Source organism: Pinus tabuliformis, chromosome 9 (genome assembly GCF_031772625.1).
Source record: "Pinus tabuliformis cultivar Carrire ecotype Pingquan chromosome 9, CPIR1, whole genome shotgun sequence".
NCBI lineage: Eukaryota > Viridiplantae > Streptophyta > Pinopsida > Pinales > Pinaceae > Pinus > Pinus tabuliformis.
In genome coordinates, this window is record NC_142307.1 from 1,741,508,683 (window position 1) to 1,741,527,715 (window position 19,033).

The following is a 19,033-nucleotide window of genomic DNA, read 5'->3' on the forward strand; positions in this document are numbered from 1 at the left end:
TTGAGAAAGAAATATGGATTTTGGATGTTGGGTTACTTCAATGCCAAGATATGGATTTTGGATGTTGGGTTACTTCAATGCCAAGATAGTAATGAACATAGCCCAAATCAGTCATTTCAAAACTTTTCCCCAATTCCTTCTTTATGGATGCAATGTAGCTTTCATTGTTCCCTGTCATTAAAAGATCATCTACATATACCACAAGATACACAACTGTTTTGCCAACTTTCTTGACAAATAAGGTTGCATCATCAAGATCAAAATGATTGAAGTTGAGTTTCAGAAGATGCTCAGTTAGTTTTTCATACCAAGCTCGCATTGCTTGTTTGAGGCCATACAAGGACTTTACAAGTTTGCATACTTTATGTTCATGTCCTTTCACAGCAAATCCTTCAGGCTAGGACATAAAAACATTCTCTTTTAGATCTCCATTCAAGAATGCAGGTTTTACATCCATATGATGGACTTTCCAACCGTTCTGAGCTGCTAGTGCAAAGAGTGTCCGGATGGTGGCCCATTTTGCTGTGGGGGCAAAAGTTTCCTCATAATCGACCCCTTCCTTCTGTGCAAAACCTTTTGCCACAAGCCTAGCTTTGTGCTTGTCAAGTGAGCCATCAGCTTTGTATTTGTTCTTGTAGACCCACTTGCAGCCAATTGGTTTGGTTCCAAATGGAGGATCAACCAGCTTCCAAGTGCCGTTCTTTATGAGGGCATCATACTCCTTTTGCATCGCTTCTTTCCATTCATCATGAGAAGCAGCTTCTTTGAAGGAAGTTGGTTCAAAATCTGTAGACAAGTTCAATTCACAATCATAAGTAACATCCATATCAACAGGTGAATTAGAGTCATCTACATCACCTCCATTTTGTTGGTTTGAGTTTCTGGTTCCTGTTTTTCCAATTTCATCAGGATGAACACTTTCAAGTGTCTTTGTCAGCCACTTCGGGGGACCTTTCTGAGATGGTCCAGGCTGCTCTGTTGATTGAGTTGGGACTGAATCAAGATTGAGTCTTCCAATTCTATTAATTACATCACTTAAAGCATCATCCGTTGTTGGAGTTTCATGCATGGGAGATTGTTCTTCAGAAGAAGATTCCACATGTTGATCTAGTATAGGAATCCCCCCTTCAAGATGTGGAATCTGATTATCAAATTCTTGAAATGATTTCGTTTTTGCGAATCTATCCAAGTGATCAAGTTGCCGCTCAACAACATTGTCAAATTTGGATGATTCAAGAAAAATGACATCTCTAGATACAACAAACTTTTTATTTACTTCATCATAGAGGCGGTATGCTTTAGAGGTGTTTGAATACCCCAGGAAGATACACTTACGACTTCTAGCACCAAGTTTGTTTCTATGTACCTTTGGTATCAAAGCATAACAGGTGGAACCAAAGATCTTGAGATGTTTTACCGAAGGGACATGTCCATACCACAATTCATAAGGAGTCTTGTTTCTTATAGCATTAGATGGACATCTATTCTTTATATATGCGGCACATAGAACAACATCAGCCCAAAACATTATCTTTACATTTTTGAAGAAAAGCATGGACCGTACCATATTCAAGATTGTTCTATTCATTCTTTCAGCTACACCATTCTGTTGGGGATTATAAGGCACAGTTGTTTGATGTTTGATCCCATGTTGGCGAAGATAGTGTTCAAATTCATTTGATGTATATTCTTTTCCATTATCAGTGCGAATAGACCCAATATGAGATTGTGCATCATTTTCAATCCATTTATGAAAATTCTTGAATGTTTGAAAAGCATCAGATTTGTTCTTCAATAAATAAACCCAACACATTCTGGTGTAATCATCAATAAATGTCATGATATATTTATTTCCATTTGCAGAAGGAACAGGCATTGGACCACATAAATCTGAATGAATGAGTTCAAGCTTCCTATGTGCTCTTGAATGTGAATCATGAAAAGACTGTTTGCTATGCTTTCCTAGAATGCAAGCATCACATTGCTTATGTTTCCTAGGAATTGTAGGCAAACCAGCAACACCATTTTTCTTCAATAAGCGGAGACTGTCATAGTTTAAATGTCCAAATCTAGCATGCCATAATAAACTTGATGGAAGTGTACCTTCTTCATGATGAGTAATATATGAGAAATGTTGTGCATGAGCAGAGGTTCATTGCAGTTTGAGAAGTCTTTCTTCTTCTATTCCCCTCATGACAAGTGAGTGGTCAGATGCTTTTCTTACCTCAAGTTTTCCATCAAACATATGAATGGAGTGACCTTGCTGGCGGATGTGGACCAAGGACAGCAAGTTTCTCTTGAGCTGTGGGAGATATAGAACATGATCCAGAAGAAAGTCTAGAAGACCAGGCAGTTTAAGCCTGATTGTGCCAAGCCCTGATGGCTTGATTTTTGACTGATCTGCAAAGTATACTGCTCCATCAACATTGTCAGTGAAATCTTCAAAAAAATCTTTTCTATGAGTCATATGATAGGTTGCTCCTGAATCAAGCAACCAATCATTTTTCGAAGAAGCAAGTGAAGCATTAAAGAAATCTTCATTTACTCCAATGTTACATTGTGCCTCAATATAGTGAGCGGATTCAGGTGCTTTACCTTTGTCTGTATCATTAGTTTTACCTTTCTGCTGGTTTCTTTTCTGCTCAATTTTGTCCCATGGTAGCTTGCATGTAGAAGCATCATGTGATCCATTTCGTTTGCAGCGAATGCAATGCAGATCTACCTTTTCTCCTTGAGAATGTCTGCCCCCCCGCCTCTGAAGTATCTTCCTCTTCCTCTTCGCCCACCTCTTCCTCTTGTAGAATCTTGAGCAAGATGCTTTTCTTTATGAGCAAGGCACACAGTGTCTTCAGAAGATTCTGGAGCTGTCTTCTTTCCAAAGGCTTTCTCTCTTTCAGCAAACTTTTTCACAAGAGAGTCAAAGGTTATATCTTTAAGATTTCCATTTGCTTGTAAAGACTCAAGATAATTGGAGTAGGTAGGATAGAGTGCCTTGAGAAAAGCAATAAGAGGGATATCCAGCTCAACCTTAGTGGATTTAATATCATGCATTATAGACTTTACTTCAGATGCAAGAGCAAGAGGATCATTATTTTTCAGTTCAAGAGTGAAGAGTTTAATCATGAGCTGAACAACTTCAAGTGCAAAATGTGAGTCATAGAGTTCTTTCAGCTTTTGTAAAGCTTCAAAGGCAGTTGAATATGATGAAATATGGCGACTTACTTCTTCATTTACAGATGTTGCGATTAATGCATAGGCTTTGCTGTTCTTGTTTTCCCAAATGACGAGCTTTTTGTCTGATGTAGGTTGCACTGGGTCATTGTCTCCTTCTCCGACACACACTCCTTTCCACAACTCATTGAAGATGAGGGTGTGTTTTATCATCCGGGACCATTCAGGTAGTTCTCCTTGCCAGTGAGAACTATTCCTACCATAGAGAAGATTGAATGCATTCTGTAAAAAATACTTCTGCTAATAAAAAAAACTTTTGCTGATAAAAAGAACTTCTGCGGATAAAAAACTTCTGCTGATAAAAAACTTCTACTGATAAAAAAACTTCTGCTGATAAAAAACTTTCTGCTGATAAACAATGAAGTTGTACTCAAAAGGGCAACTCAAAAGATTTCAAATCCACAATGTGACCCCTATAAATCCATCATTGTATAAATTCACCTTACATAAACCTCATATAAGTTTCATAGAAGTCCATCATATAACTCTCATAAAACTTCACCTTATAAATCTTATATAAATCTCATAAAACTTCACCTATAAATATCATGGTCATGCACATTCTTTGAACTGTAATTTACAGCGGTCAACTTCGGCAAAGCATTAAACCAAGTTATGGGTGAACCAAGTTATGGAGGCCAGCGCACAAAACTTATTTGAAATTCGAACTATTCAAAATGTATTGAAACCATTCACCACACCTTTTGATTGTATACCATTCAGGCATGTCAAAAATACCATTCGAACTTATTTGAAACAGGCAGCAAGCGTATTTATTTGAAAAATTCAAAATATATGTCAGCAGCATTCAAAACCGCGTTCAAAACTTATGAGAGTTTCGCAGCAGTAATTTAAAAAACGCGCAGGCAACACTTATTTGAAAACAGCAGCATCATTCCGCCAACCTTAAACCAGTACAGTGCTACACCATTGAGCCACAGCGACAACACTTATTTGAAAACAACAGCATTTGTTTGAAAGCACCACGAACAAGGGAAGAGAGAACAAGATTGCAGACAACATAGCATGGCTGACCATTTTTTTGGGCGGTTCGCTTCTATTGGATTTCAAGAAAACCTATAGCGGATCGCTCTCAAGTTATCGATTTCAAAATGCTGCAAGAAGAAAAGGGGGGAGGCGCACTTCATCCACAGTAAAAACAATAACCCACACAATGATCTCAAACCGCCATAGGGATTGGGAAAAACGATGGATTTCGATTGGGAAAAAAATGGCATCCCCTTTTCCTGCGCACTCTGCAAGAAAGCGCGGCAACGCCAATTTCTTCTCCTGCGGTTTCTCCGACAAGAAAGCGCAGCGTGGGCATTCAATGCTCAATCATCCATCGTGACAGTGATAAAGAAAGCGCGGCAACGCCACTTTCTTCTCTTGCAGTTTCTCTGACGAGAATAAGTGCGCAGCGTGGGCACTTATTGTCAGGCCTATGCAGGTCAGAGACAAGCGTTATGGACAGAGCGCAGTGGCAGAGGCAGATTATTTCAGAACAGAAGGGAATAAAGCAGAGGCAGAGGCAGAGGTCAGGACAGAGGAGTTACAAGGAGCATAATAGCTAAAACAAGGAGCTGGCTCTGATACCATGTCAGGCCAGGTAGTAACTCCGTTAGGCAGAAAAGATGATTCGATTTATTACATTAGGTAGCTATTGTTATATACAAGAATGTGACTGCTCAGTTCATCTTCTGATGACTTTTCACATTCCAGATTCACCCAACCGCAGAGGATTAGGTGTCAACAACAACGATGTCACTTGTGTGCTTGTCTCTATTTCCTTCAATTGATGATCTGTAATGTGTTGAGAATGTACTAGTATTTATTTCCAGTATTTACAGGGTAAATAACTTGTTAATTAACAGAACAAGTAGGTAGGAATAAATCAGTAAAGTGCATGAAGGGTTTCTAACGTGTCAGACTTAGAAATACCAACAATTTTCAGAATTATTCAAAAAATATTAATGCAAATACACTGCAGCCTACACCAATATACAGATCAAGTACTGAAAAATAAATGAGACAACCACACAAAGGACACACTTATTTTTGGACTAAACGTCCCTAAAAAACCTAGTGTGGGAAAACCGGTGCAACAGATATGAGGGTTTTATTATTAAGCAAATTTTTGAATACAACTAGGGTGCCAAATCCGGCTCACCCAACAAAGAATAAACCCGACAGAAGTACCTCTATCCAGAGACAGATATTTTGGCAGATCCAACAACTAGATGAACAAACCCCACAGGTGACTGTGTTGTCCCCAATGTTGTGTAGTGATGGTTTCTCCCAGCTCTGCGTTGTAACTGCGTCACCTCCTCTAGGAGCTATGTCACCCTCCCAGTGAGCCTTCCCGGCTTAGAAATCGATCTGCTGAATTGATGCCTGATCTGCCTCGTAGACACCCCAGCGTTGTCTGTAAGTGATTGGGTCATCCCTACAGCCTCTGCGTCACCCTCCTAGAGCTGCGTTGTCTCTCTCTGATGTTGCACTACCTCTCTGTTATGTATTCTCGGCCTTGGAAAAAAGTCCCGCTGCCGAACTGCCCCTCTCTGCACTATAATCTTACTCTGAAATTCTCAACAAACCATGCCCCAAAATTTCAATCTAGCTCAAGTGTTGCTCTCATTGTCTGTGTTTTCCAACTGACCCCAAGCCTTCCTTTATACTTTTGCTGTTGAGAAATCAACGGTCATCATATAATCAATGACTAAGATTAAATTAGATTTGATCCTTGTCACTTAGAAGCTTCTCACCCATATTTACATTAATTCACTTTAATTATTTTAATTTTCTAAGTTTTAACTTAGGCATCATTTAAAAATAATTAATTATTTGAATAACATGCACTCCGGGTGAAATTGCTCCAAACGATTTCTGGGTTTTAGAGACCTCATGTGTTCTAGCCCCTCCACCAAATTTCGGAGCTAGAGCACATCCGATGCTACCCAAAAATCAACACTCCCTCTTAGCGAGGAATGTGCTCTAGCAATACTTCCCTGCAAAAGTATCACAGTGATCCACGACATCGGTCCTTTGCATTGCTGATGCTTGGCTTGTTCCAACTCATCCACTACGCTGCTGCATTTCTGGGTCCTGGAGATCTCATGTGCTTTAGCCTCTCCACCAATTTTCATGGCTAGAGCACATCCGATGCTACCTCAAATCAACACTCCCTCTTAGTGAGGACTGTGCTCTAGTAATACTCCACACTGAGTATCACCCTGATTATCCAGCATCGGTCTATGTGCTGATGCTAGGCCTCCCTACCCAACATCCTTTGCACTACTGCATCCTGTACTGCTGCCCATGGCCCTGCCACTGCCACTGTTGCATCTATACGACAGCTCCCTCTTCATCTGTGTTACTGCTGGATCATTCTCCCAGCACTACATCTGCACTGCATCCCCTCTAATCATGCTGCATCGTGCTACCCATAGCACTGCCACTGCTAATTGCTGCACTACAACTCAGTTACTGAGAATTAAGTAACTGATCCACCCAACTCTGATATCCCTATCAGGCTAGAGACACTCCCAATGCTGAAGCTCCCTCTGCTGCTAATAGGTGCTCCCTCTACTGACCTCTGCGCCACTGCAACAACTCCCTGCATCTCGCACCGTTGCACACCTCTCTATGCCATCCTGCACTGGTGTAAGACTCACGTGCTTCTCGCACTGTTGCAGCCTGCTAGCGTCGTGCTATCCCGGGACTCCTGCACTGTAGCACTCTTTGCTACTCCATTCGCATTTGTCTCTACTGACATCTGCCAGTTTTGCTACTCCTCTTTGGGGCTCCCGTAGTAAGGTATAATCCAAGAGGTTGGGTATCTCAAGGATCCTGCCCTTCATCGCCTGTAGTTCTCCTCTACAGCTCGATGTCTCCCCACTTCTTCTCAAGTGGCACATGAGCACTCATGGCACAATCGTCGTCCTCCTCGACTTCTTTCTCCGCCCTTTCTGGCGCTGCCTTGGTCTCAGAAGCCTCTCCCTTTCTCTTCTTCCTAGGACACTGGTTCGCAAAATGACCCAGTTCCCCACAGGGGAAGCATTTGACCTTCGTCTGACCCCTTTTTCGCTATTCCTCGCCTTGGTCACCCGTCTGATCTCTTCTTGACAAAGAGCCACCCACAGTTCCTCCCAATCTGGAAGGCTCAACCTGCCTAGTATGCTCTGGACAAATACCTCCCAATCCTCTGAGACTGCGTTCAATGTGGTCCTCACCATCAATTCCTGATCCGGCATGGCCCATATGGAAGTTAATTGGTCACGGATCTCCTTCAATCGACCGAGGAAGACATCTATCTTCTCTCCCTTCTGCATCTGGTATGACCGCAACTGATTTTCAAGTAACATCTTCCTCTGCACGGAAGTATGTTGGTACAATTTCTTTAGGGCATCCCACATCTCATTTTCCGTGTCCTTCTCGGCAATATGCGACACCACATGATCCTTGACCCCATTAAGGATGATGCACTTTGCCCTGGCCATTGCCTCCTCGTACTTCTCATTTCAAGCTGGGTCAACTGGGATCGGTATTGTTTTCAAGGCGAAGTCCTTGATGTGATATCTGTCTAGAATGCACAAGATCCTGGCCTTCTAGACCACGAAGTTGGATGCTCCGTCCAACCTATCCTGATCTCTTAGTCCATTCACAACCATTATGTTCTTCTTCTTCTGACTCCTCCAAGTCTCTCTACTATCCTCCTGGAAGTCCTCTGTTCGACTCCTGCTGAGTCTCTCAACTTCCCGTCTGGAAGTCCTTTGTTCGACTCCTGCTGAGTCTCTCAACTTCCCGTCTGGAAGTTCTCGGTTCGACTCCCTCTGAGTCTCGATTTCCCTTCTGGAAATCCCTCCTTCTTGGTCTTGCCATGTTAGGTACTGTTCTGGCCACAATACCTCACCAACTTCGCTTCGCAAATTACCCGTAGCCTCCTATACCCCAGCAACTGAAGGATTGATCCACTTGGCTCTGCGCAATCCCAGCACCAAAAAATCAGCTCCCCTAGCTAACTGCGTTAGCCCTCCTGGCCTCTGCGTGAGCTTGATTTTGCCTCCCTTAGCCTCTGCGCTGCCTCTGTCTCACCCAGAATGATGACGCAATCTCTCTACGTCACTCCTTCCTCTGTCGCCTTCTGCACGGATCAACTCTGTCACTCGGGACAGCTGAATCTGCTGCTACTACTCTGCTAGCTGATGCCTTCAGTTATCTTGTGATCTGCAACCATGCTCTGATACCATGTTGGAATTTCTAAGTTTAACCCGTTAGAAATTCTTCCTATACTATCTGGTTTATTTCTTCCTACTTGTTTAATTACTTAACAAGTTATTTACCATGTAAATACTGAAAATAAACACAAGTACAATATCAACATCTATAGATCATCAACTGAAATAAAACAAGCACAGAAGTGAAACCGATGCAACTGTTCAGAGGGTTTTATTATTATGCAGTTTTCATAATACAACCAGGGTGCCAAAAATGGCTCACCCAATAGAGAATGACATCAACAGTAGTACCTCTCCTCAAAGATAGATATTCTGGCTGATTAATCACTGGATGAACAATCCCATAGCAACAATTGCAGCTCCTATTGCTCTGCGTCACTCTGATAGGGACTGCGTCACCCTACTTGGCTCACCAGCACCCAGTTTGTCCCACGAAATCCTTCCAGCACTGCCTCTTGGCCCTGCATCAGCTTTGCTAACCTCTGTGTCAGCTTTTGGAGCTTTTGTGTCAGCCCCTAAACCCTCTGCATCTCACACGCTGACCTCTCCTGGCTCTGCGTGGCTCTTGGCTGCCTCTGCGTAGCACCCAGCTGCCTTTGCGTCAACCTCTCCGGGCTTTGTGTTGTCTCTCTGGTACCAACTCTGCCTCTCTGCTATGTATTCACTGCCCCTCACTGCTGATCACTGATTCTATCTCTCTTAGCAAACCTTGCTCTAGAGAATAGAATGACTGATCACTCTGGTGTGTTCTCCAACTGACCCTCAAGCCTCCTCTCATACTTTTCTCGTTGGTCCATCAACGGCTGAGATTAAATCTTTAATCAACGAATAAGATTAGATTTGGCTTGATCCATGACTTTTGGAACATTCTAACCCAGTGTTATATTAATGCCTATTAATATTTTAGTTTTCCTAAGTTTAGACTTAGGAACTCTATTAAAAATATTAATTATTTTACTATCTCCCAAACCAATTAGAATTTGCCCAAACCATTTATGGGTCTTGGATATCTCATGTGCTTTAGCCTCTCCACCAATTTTCATGGCTAGAGCACATCCGATGCTACCTCAAATCAACACTCCCTCTTAGCGAGGACTGTGCTCTAATAATACTCCACACTGAGTATCACCATGATTATCCAGAACCAATCTTTGTGCTGATGCTAGGCCTCCCTGCCCAACATCCTTTGCACTACTGCATCCTGTACTGCTCCCCATGGCCCTGTCATTGCCATTGCTGCATCTGTACGGTAGCTCCTTCTGCATCTGTGCTGCTGCTGGTCCATTCTCCCAGCACTGCATTTGCGCTGCATCCCCTCTCATCATGCTACTCATAGCACTGCCATTGTTAACTGCTGCACTACAACTCAATTATTGAAAAGTAAGTAACTGATCCACCCAACTCTGACATCCCTGTCAGGCTAGAGACACTCCTGATGCTGAAGCTCCCTCTGCCGCTAACAAGTGCTCCCTCTACTGACCTCTGCACTATTGCAACAACTCCCCGCATCTCGCACCATTGCACACCTCTCTGTGCCATCCTGCACTGGTGCAATACTTTCGTGCCTCTCGTACTATTGTAGCCTGCTAGCCTCGCGCTGTCCCAGGACTACTGCACTATAGCACTCTCAGCTGCTCCATCAACATCCGTCTCTACTGACATCTACCAGTCCTGCTACTCCTCTTTGGGGCTCCCATATCAAGGTATAATCCAAGAGGTTGAGTACCTCAAGGATCCTTCCCCTCATCGCCTGTAGTCCTCCTCTACAGCTTGATGTCTCCCCACTTCTCAAGTGGCACATGAGCACTCATGGCACAATCGTCATCCTCCTCGACTTCTTTCTCTACCCTTGTTGGCGCTGCCTTGGTCTCAGAAGCCTCTCCCTTACTCTTCTTCCTAGGACACTGGTTCACAAAATGACCCAGTTCCCCAAATGGAAGCATTTGACCTTGGAGAGGTCCTTCTTCTTTCTCTTCTGCTTTCCCGCAGATGCTAGAGCCGCATCCTCTTCTTCCTCCTCCTTCATTCTGACCCCTTTTCCGCTATTCCCTGCCTTGGTCACTCATCTAATCTCTTCTTGACGAAGAGCCGCCCACAGTTCCTCCCAATCTGGAAGGCTCGACCTGCCTAGTATGCTCTGGACAAATACCTCCCAATCCTCTGAGTCTGCGTTCAAGCTGGTCACGGATCTCCTTTAATCGACCGAGGAAGACATCTATCTGCTCTCCCATTTGCATCTGGTATGACCGCAGTTTATTTTCAAGTAACATCTTCCTTTGAACGGAAGTATGCTGGTACAATTTCTACAGGGCATCCCACATTTCATTTGCATGTCCTTCTCGGCAATATGCGGCACCACATGATCCTTGACCCCATCAAGGATGATGTACTTCTCCATGGACATTGCCTCCTCGTACTTATCATTTTCAGCTGGGTCAACTGGGATCACTATTGTTTTCAAGGTGAAGTCCTTGATGCGAATCTGTCTAGAATAGACAAGATCCTGGCCTTCTAGACCACGAAGTTGGATGCTCCATCCAACCTATCCTGATCTCTCAGTCCATTCACGGCCATTATGCTGCTCTTGTTCCAACTCCTCCGAGTCTCTCTACTTTCCTCCTAGAAGTCCTATGTTCGACTCCTGCTGAGTCTCTCAACTTCCCATCTGGAAGTCCTTTGTTCGACTCCTGCTGAGTCTCTCAACTTCTCGTCTGGAAGCTCTCGGTTCGACTTCCTCTGAGTCTCGATTTCCCTTTTGGAAAACCCTCCTCCTTGGTCTTGCCATGTTAAGTATTGTTCTGACCACAGTACACCACCAGCTTTGCTTCGCAAATTACCCGCAACCTCCTATACCCCAGCAATTGAAGGATTGAACCACTTGGCTCTGCGCAATCTCGACACCGGCAAATCAGCTCCCCTAGCCAACTGCATCAGCCCTCTTGGCCTCTGTGTGAGCCTGATTCTGCCTCCCTTAGCCTTTGCGCTGCCTCTCTCTGGCCCAGAATGATGACGCAGTCTCTCTGCGTCACTCCTTCCTCTGTCGCCTTCTGCACGGATCAGCTATGTCACTCGGGACAACTGAATTTGCTGCTACTGCTCTGCTAGTTGATGCCTTCAGTTATCCTATGATCTGCAACCACGCTCTGATACCATGTTGAAATTTCTAAGTTTAACCCGTTAGAAATTCTTCCTATACTATCTGGTTTATTTTTTCCTACTTGTTTAATTACTTAACAAGTTATTTACCATGTAAATACTAAAAATAAACACAAGTACAGTATCAACATCTATAGATCATCAATTGAAAGAAAACAAGCACACAAGTGACACCATTATTTTTGGACCAATGTCCTCGGAAAAACCCAATGCGGGAAAACCGGTGCAACTATTCATAGGGTTTTATTATTATGCAGTTTTCTGAATACAACCAAGATGCAGAAATGGCTCACCCAATAGAAAATGACCTCGGAAGTAGTACCTCTCCTCGGAGACAAATATTTCGAGTGATTAATCACTGGATGAACTATCCCACAACAAATATTTCGAGTGATTAATCACTGGATGAACTATCCCACAGCAACAATTGTAGTTCCCATTGCTCTGCGTCACTCTGATAGGGACTGCTTCACCCTACCCGGCTCACCAGCACCTAGTCTATCCCACGAACTCCTTTCAGCGCTGCCTCTTGGCCCTGTGTCAGCTCTAATAGCCTCTGCGTCACCTTCTGGAGCTTCTGTGTCAGCCCCTAGACCATTTGTGTCTCACACACTGGCCTCTCTTCGCTGCCTTTGCATAGCACCCAACTGCCTTTGCGTCAACCTTTCCGGGCTCTGCATTATCTCTCTGGTACCAACTCTGCCAATCTGATATATATTCACTGCCCCTCGTTGCTGATCACTGATTCTATCTCTCTTAGCAAACCCTGCTCTAGAGAATAAAATGACTGATCACTCTAGTGTGTTCTCTAATTGACCCTCAAGCCTCCTCTTATACTTTTCTCGTTGGTCCATCAACAGTCGAGATTAAATATCTAATCAATGGCTAAGATTATATTTGGCTTGATCCAGGACTTTTGGAACATTCTAGCCTAGTTTTATATTAATACCTATTAATATTTTATTTTTCCTAAGTTTAGACTTAGGAACTCCATTAAAAATATTAATTATTTTAATATCTCCCAAATTGGTTAAAATCTACCCAAACCATTTCTGGTTCTTAGAGATCTCATGGCTAGAGCACATCCGATGCTACCTCAAATCAACACAAACTTATCTTTTGATAAGATTTTTCACCAAGACAATTACTAAATAAATAATCCATTGTTGCTTCACCAAGAAACTTATTAAATAAATAATGCGTCGTTGTTAAATTATTATATAAGGTAAAATCCTACCACATTTAGTCAAATTAAAAGAATCACACTTTATCATAAAGTAATGTCTTCACTAATTGTTAATAATTGCTTATATAAGGTGTTGTGAAAGGACCTTTACACACATTGAAGTTATTATTAGATCCTCAACATACAAGATCCCTCTTTTGAAGTCTTCTTTGTAACACGTGCTTGATTGGCGTCAAGTCAAGCATGTATTTTGACTACCTTAATTATGATCGTCACCCCTATAGACACATTAATAACGATGGTGTTACTTTGACAAAGTGGAAGAAACTATTGGGTTACCAAAACACAAAACCATCAGATTGTATTCCAAACTTCATCACCACCATCAACTAAATTTAATAATTCGATATCCAAGAGAAAAGTTTAGATAAATGTATACACATTCCACCTTGGAGAATTGTCCATGACCACTCTTTTTCTTCATGTTTGAAGTTGATGATTAGTATAGAAAGAAAGAAAGAAAGAAATTATTTCTAACGTCCACGAGGCTAAGTATAGCTTATGGGACAGATTGCTTCACTATCTGATTCATGTATTCAACCCTTTTCTTGTGAAGCTTCACAATAAATGCTCCCACATTTTCGACAAACCCCTCACTGAATAAATTATCCCAAGATCTAGTTGCTAGAATATCTGCATAAGGCCTCACATCCTAAAATGAAATGTTTTTCTGTTACCACTTTTCCAAAAGAGAAAAAAATACATACTCTTTCTTCCCACACTTCTTTTGGCCTTTTCCAATGCCCTGTTTGAAACAGAGTTGTTGATGAGAATTATTCCTTAACTGAACAATACGAATTTTGGCTCTCCAAGAAATATTGGCTCCTATATACGCTTTTTGTTGATGATTAAGACTCAAGAGTGGGGTTAAACTCTTCAATATAGTACTTTTTCTTTCTCCCTAGCTCCTTGTCGTAAACACGATTTAGCTAATATATAATATATAATATAGCTAACTCTTCAATATATAATATTTTACCGTAAACACGATTTAGCTATATTCTTATCTTTCCATATTTCATTTTGCAGACGAAGACACACGTGTGCTTAATTACTGATTTTGCCCCTGGAGGAGAGCTTTTCATGCTCGTAGACAGACAACCTATGAAGGTTCTTCGTGAAGATGCTGCTCGGTAATAGTCACGCTGCCTTTCTTCTTTTCATAGCACACACTACTTTTTTTCAGTAGGCTCATTAAACTACATCTCTTGACATATCATGCATCATTATAAAATCGATAAAATAGTTTTTTTCGAGTTTATTTGTATGGGTGGGTTTATTCTTATTAGTGATACCCTTGTTGTTCAAGAATAGAAAAATAAAATGATTATGAAGTGCTTCTTAATTTTCAATTTTAGAAGGAGAATTTATGTTCGATATACAATCCAAATGAATCTCAACCTTATATTGTTTTTTATTATCTTTCTGCATTAAAAAAATAATACATTTATCCTTATCCAGATTCTATGTAGCAGAGGTTGTTGTCGCTTTGGAGTATCTTCATTGCCAAGGTATTGAATTTGAATCCACTGTTACTCGTAGAAAAGTACAAAAAAGGTATCAATTAATCTAAATGTTTCATTTTCTCAATATTTAAATATATATAAAAAATTGGAAAGGTTGAAAACAGGCATCAAAGTTTAAATAAATGTTTAATTTAGGACAATATAAAATGAGCAAGGAATAAAAATTTGGGTTTGGCAATAAGGATCATAAGCTTTTCGAATTAAATTGTTAGTTATATATATATTTATTTTTCCCTATAATTTTGAAGTTCTGTAAATGTTTAATTTAACTCATTTATGAGAATATTTTCTGTTTAGATAAGGTAAGTAACCGTAAAATAATATTATTAATGTCCACACATTGACCAAAGAATAAGTTGAAGGGGATCAATTATAGGCAAAGAACATCATATTATGGGAGAATCAATATCATTTCTAAATGTTAAAAGATAAAATGATACAAAGAAAAGAGAAGTACGCAAGAAAAGATGACTATATAGGTAAACTCTAGGAAGAGAGGATACCCAACAAGTAAAGGGGTAACACAAATGCCTCTGTCATCCACTATCACTATGAAGGAGAAAATGAAAAGCTTGGTCATGTCCTTTGAGGAGTGCCCAAGGTTGAAAAAGTTTGATTAGGTTATCTTGGGGAGAGCATAAGATTAGTTCGTTGAAATTCTTCTAAAATTTGAGGCCAAAGAGAAAATGTAGTAATGTGCACTCGGTTACTTGAACTAGGTTGGGGGGTAGTACAAAGCAAGGATTGTGTATGACTTGTGATCTCATAGAGATGGGAAATTTCCGTGTTGAGCGTGAGGTTGTATAACAAAATCGATATCATCTGCACCCATGGTTGGGAAATTTCCATGGTGGTCTATAACTCCAATCACCAAGATGGGAAAGAAAAAAGAGCAACTGAGCCTCGTGGTGTAGCATTTGGAAAGGTCCCCCAAGTTCTCCCTCCTATAAGTAATCACCTTTTTTATGTATAAATCTAGATATCTCTCATTAGAATAGAAAGAGAATGTGGCAAGAAATCCTCCTAGTTCATAAGATAAGAAATGATGTCTCTCTTGGGTCTCAAAATATATAAGATATCTAGAAAACATATAAATCCAAAGAGTTTTCCCATCCCAATATCTGAAAGATGGCACAATTGACATGTCCACTCCATTTTCAAGATGTAGTGATCTAACTCAACCCCTAAGTAGTGGAAACAAACCCTCAATGGATAAGAGAAACCCTAAGTCCATGCAACTAGTGGTGCCTGCTACTACAAAATCTAGCAAGCCTTGGAGAGGCAAACCCTACAAGACAAAAAGCTAGACACAATGCTAAGATTGAGGTAGAGGCCCAACGTCACTTCAACCAAAACCCCTTACTCTTTACGGACTTTCAATTAACTGCTCCGCGCTCAAGGGGTAAGAGCATGATGTGTGAGATATAGTAGTGGATACCTCCTTTTAAGGTAGGGCGTTTCATTGCTCACCAAGGGTTGGGACAATCATGGGTTCTTATATGATGAAGGAGGCTCACAAAACCAGTGGAAACCAAGGTGATGGCAACGATGATGGGGTAGAGCTCATGTATTGGCTTTGGCCCACGTGCTAAATGTGTTTGTCCCAGCCATCTTTTGCATTTTGTGGTACATTTTCTGATTGAATGTGGCCAATTATGCTTTTATTTTTCCTTTTAGCTGCATCAACCTCCGGGGCATCATTCTAGGCCTGACCCAAGGTGTGGGAAGGGAAAGGGGAGAGCTAGCCCTATCTGGACCCAGTGGAGGAATGTTGACCCAGGTGGGAGAAATGATGAATGGGTTTATAATGAGTGGAAAGGGGGAAATATATGTGGATGAGGAGGTGGGACCACGCAACCAAAATCAGGGTTTCCCGTGAAATACCATCCCTAAAGCCAAATGGTCAATAAAAGAGATACCACAGGACTAGAATCCAAGGTTAATATCCAAAAGGGTTCTAGGGGACAAGAGCATAGACCTAGCCCATTCTTTTTGCCAAATTCCCCCATTAATCCATGCCTAGAAGTGTCCATGATAAGAAAACTACAAATACTCAATTACCAAATGACAAGGCACACCTTTAGGTTCGGGAGGCCCATCTTCAAACATACGATCATGGCAAATGGGTGAGGGACCACATGGCTAGCTTAGGTGGCAGAGAAATGGCACAAGGAGCTAGTTGGTGGTTGCAAGGGGCTTTTGGCTGGCAGCTAAGGACCATCTTGGAGAAAACAAATCTCCTAGGGATATCAACCACAAAATGGTGCATAGCATCTGGCTCCAATTGGGACGTGATCTCTCTCGAAGTGGACAAAGCTACTCGAACGGGAGGTCACGAGAACTCCAACAATCTCTTAGTTACCGTTGACCTGTTACCTGCACATATAATAGATGAAGAGCACGGGGCAACATGTTTTTGTGGTGTCTCATGATCTCACATGCATAATGTTAGGCCATAAAATCAACAGAAAAATAAAATATGCAAAGATGCATCTAGTATACCATGAGAAATAGCATATGACATTAGTTCTAATGCAAAAATCAACATGCCATGCATCCTACCCTACCATGCCTATAGTAGTACTAATTGTAATCATAAATCCAATGCAAGCAACATATCATCATATCAATATACATATGCTTGCTAGTATGATTAGTCATGCCGCCAGTCCTAAAGCGAATGCGGATACAATTATAGGGAGGATGAAGGGGGTAGGAGGTGGGAAAACATGATATCCATTCGATGTAAAGGAAAGTTCTAGGAGAAAGAAAATAGGTCAATCTAAAGGTCCCGGGCTGTCCTTCTAGGTACATAATGGTGGAATGAATGATCACTCCCAAGAACTCCTTCTCATAGTCATTGTTTATAATATTATGCTTTGTAGATGCCACAAGGTCGTGATGAGAAGGGAATGAAGGGCGAGGGATAGGAGGAGTGCAACAAACAGCTCTCCCATGGTGATGGTCACATTGGGGAGGAAAGGTCGTGTAGTGATAATAATCCTGAGGATGAGTCAAAGGGGATAAAGTATATTCAATGGAGGGTTCTTCCTTGACACCATATTCAAGAAGGGAAAAAGGGGCATGGTCACTTGAGGTCATAGCCAAAGGGACAGGGGACTCACTTGAGGAAGACTCAAGGTGATGAACAAGAGGGAAAGGAAAAGAAGAGGGTGAAGTGCCATATTCAACGGGTTTTCCTTCCCCACAATCTAAAGGCTTAAGTGTTTTGAATACATAATCATAAGGTGGGTAGGTAGGAGCCTCATTGCTTTCCTCATTATAATCATCAAAGATTGGGCTTTCATTAAAAGGAGAATCAATCACTTCCAACTGTCCTTCTTCATGCAAGGGAAAATAATAATTCTCATTCCCAAGGGTATTGATTGATATGTCATCGCAAGAAATGCGTTGGATAAAGGAAAAACCAGTCTCAATCTCATCTTCTTTGTTAGTATCATAAATGGGAGCACGATCAAATTGAAGCCCAACAATCTCCCTTTTCTCCTTTTCGATGTGGAAATAATCTCCAATGTTATCTTCCAAGGAGCTCATGGGATTACCTTCCTCAAGGTTCTCCAAACGAGGGTCATTAGGAGTGATACCCTTAAGAAAGGTAAGGCCAGTCTTGGCCTCATTCTCCTCAACACATGTGCTCTCAATAGCATCCTGTCCATCTTGCAGCCCCAACGAGGACTCATCTTCCTTCTCATAACCGAGATCCTTAAGGTCATCTTCATCTTGGTTGGTTGACGAGTGAGACCTCTCATCTTCTCTCTTCTCTTGAAGAACAATGGATAAGGTATTTGTTACATGATTTTGGTAATATGCTTCTAGGAGGAGAGCATTAGTAGGGTTCTCTTTATATTCACATTTCATCTTATGAAGCTTCACCTCTTCATCATATAAATGGGAGAAAACTTTATTAGAATTATATTCCCTTATTACTTCCCTGCATGACCTAGTATATTCATCCATTCTTTCTTGTGTGATTTGGAGGCTTAGAGGATCCAACTCTTCATCATCCTTAGAGGGGGTATTCCCTTTCTCATTGTTATTGATCAGGTTATCCAGAATATTCATAGCACAGGTTATGTGAGCAAGATCAAGGAGACGACTAGGATCCTTTTCATAAGCACACCTTACTATGTCGAGTTGTTCTTCTTGCGACCTATAAAACTTGAGCATGAATTCCATATCCATACCTTCCAATATATTTTGATAAGATTCTGCATATTCCACCGCTTTCTTTTGCAATTCCTGAATCTCTTGGTTATTGAGTTTTGTAAATATAGGACCAAGAGAAATCTCCATTTTCTATGATTTTTCATATTAGGATTATAATGAAGTTGCTAGGGTGAATTAAAGATGCCTAGAAAAATGCTTGCTTCACCCTACAAGCATCAACCTTAAAGTGAACTAGGGCTCCGTTCTTCCAATGGAGTCGCTAATAATGATATGTCAATGTGTTGTATGGGGAACAAAACACACGTTTCGTGTCCCCAACAATGGCGCCAAAATGTTACTGCTCAAATGAGCAAGGGACCTAAAGGGGATTCCTAATGGGTCAAATGCTAGACCAAGGGACACAAACGAAGAATTAGCCCATTGTCACCTCAACTAAGGTTCCCTACTAC

At 41.5% G+C, this 19,033-nt stretch overlaps 1 protein-coding gene across 5 annotated transcripts in view; it reads left to right on the forward strand.

Moving 5' to 3' along the window:
- Nucleotides 1–19,033, forward strand: part of LOC149155677 (phototropin-2-like) — a 536,047-nt gene that overhangs the window by 298,048 nt on the left and 218,966 nt on the right. For all 5 annotated transcript variants that reach the window (XM_089445887.1, XM_089445890.1, XM_089445885.1 and 2 more), the window contains 2 exons: nt 13,900–14,003; nt 14,332–14,381. In XM_089445887.1, coding sequence (XP_089302013.1) covers nt 13,900–14,003; nt 14,332–14,381 — 154 coding nt within the window. The remainder of the gene's footprint in view (nt 1–13,899; nt 14,004–14,331; nt 14,382–19,033) is intronic.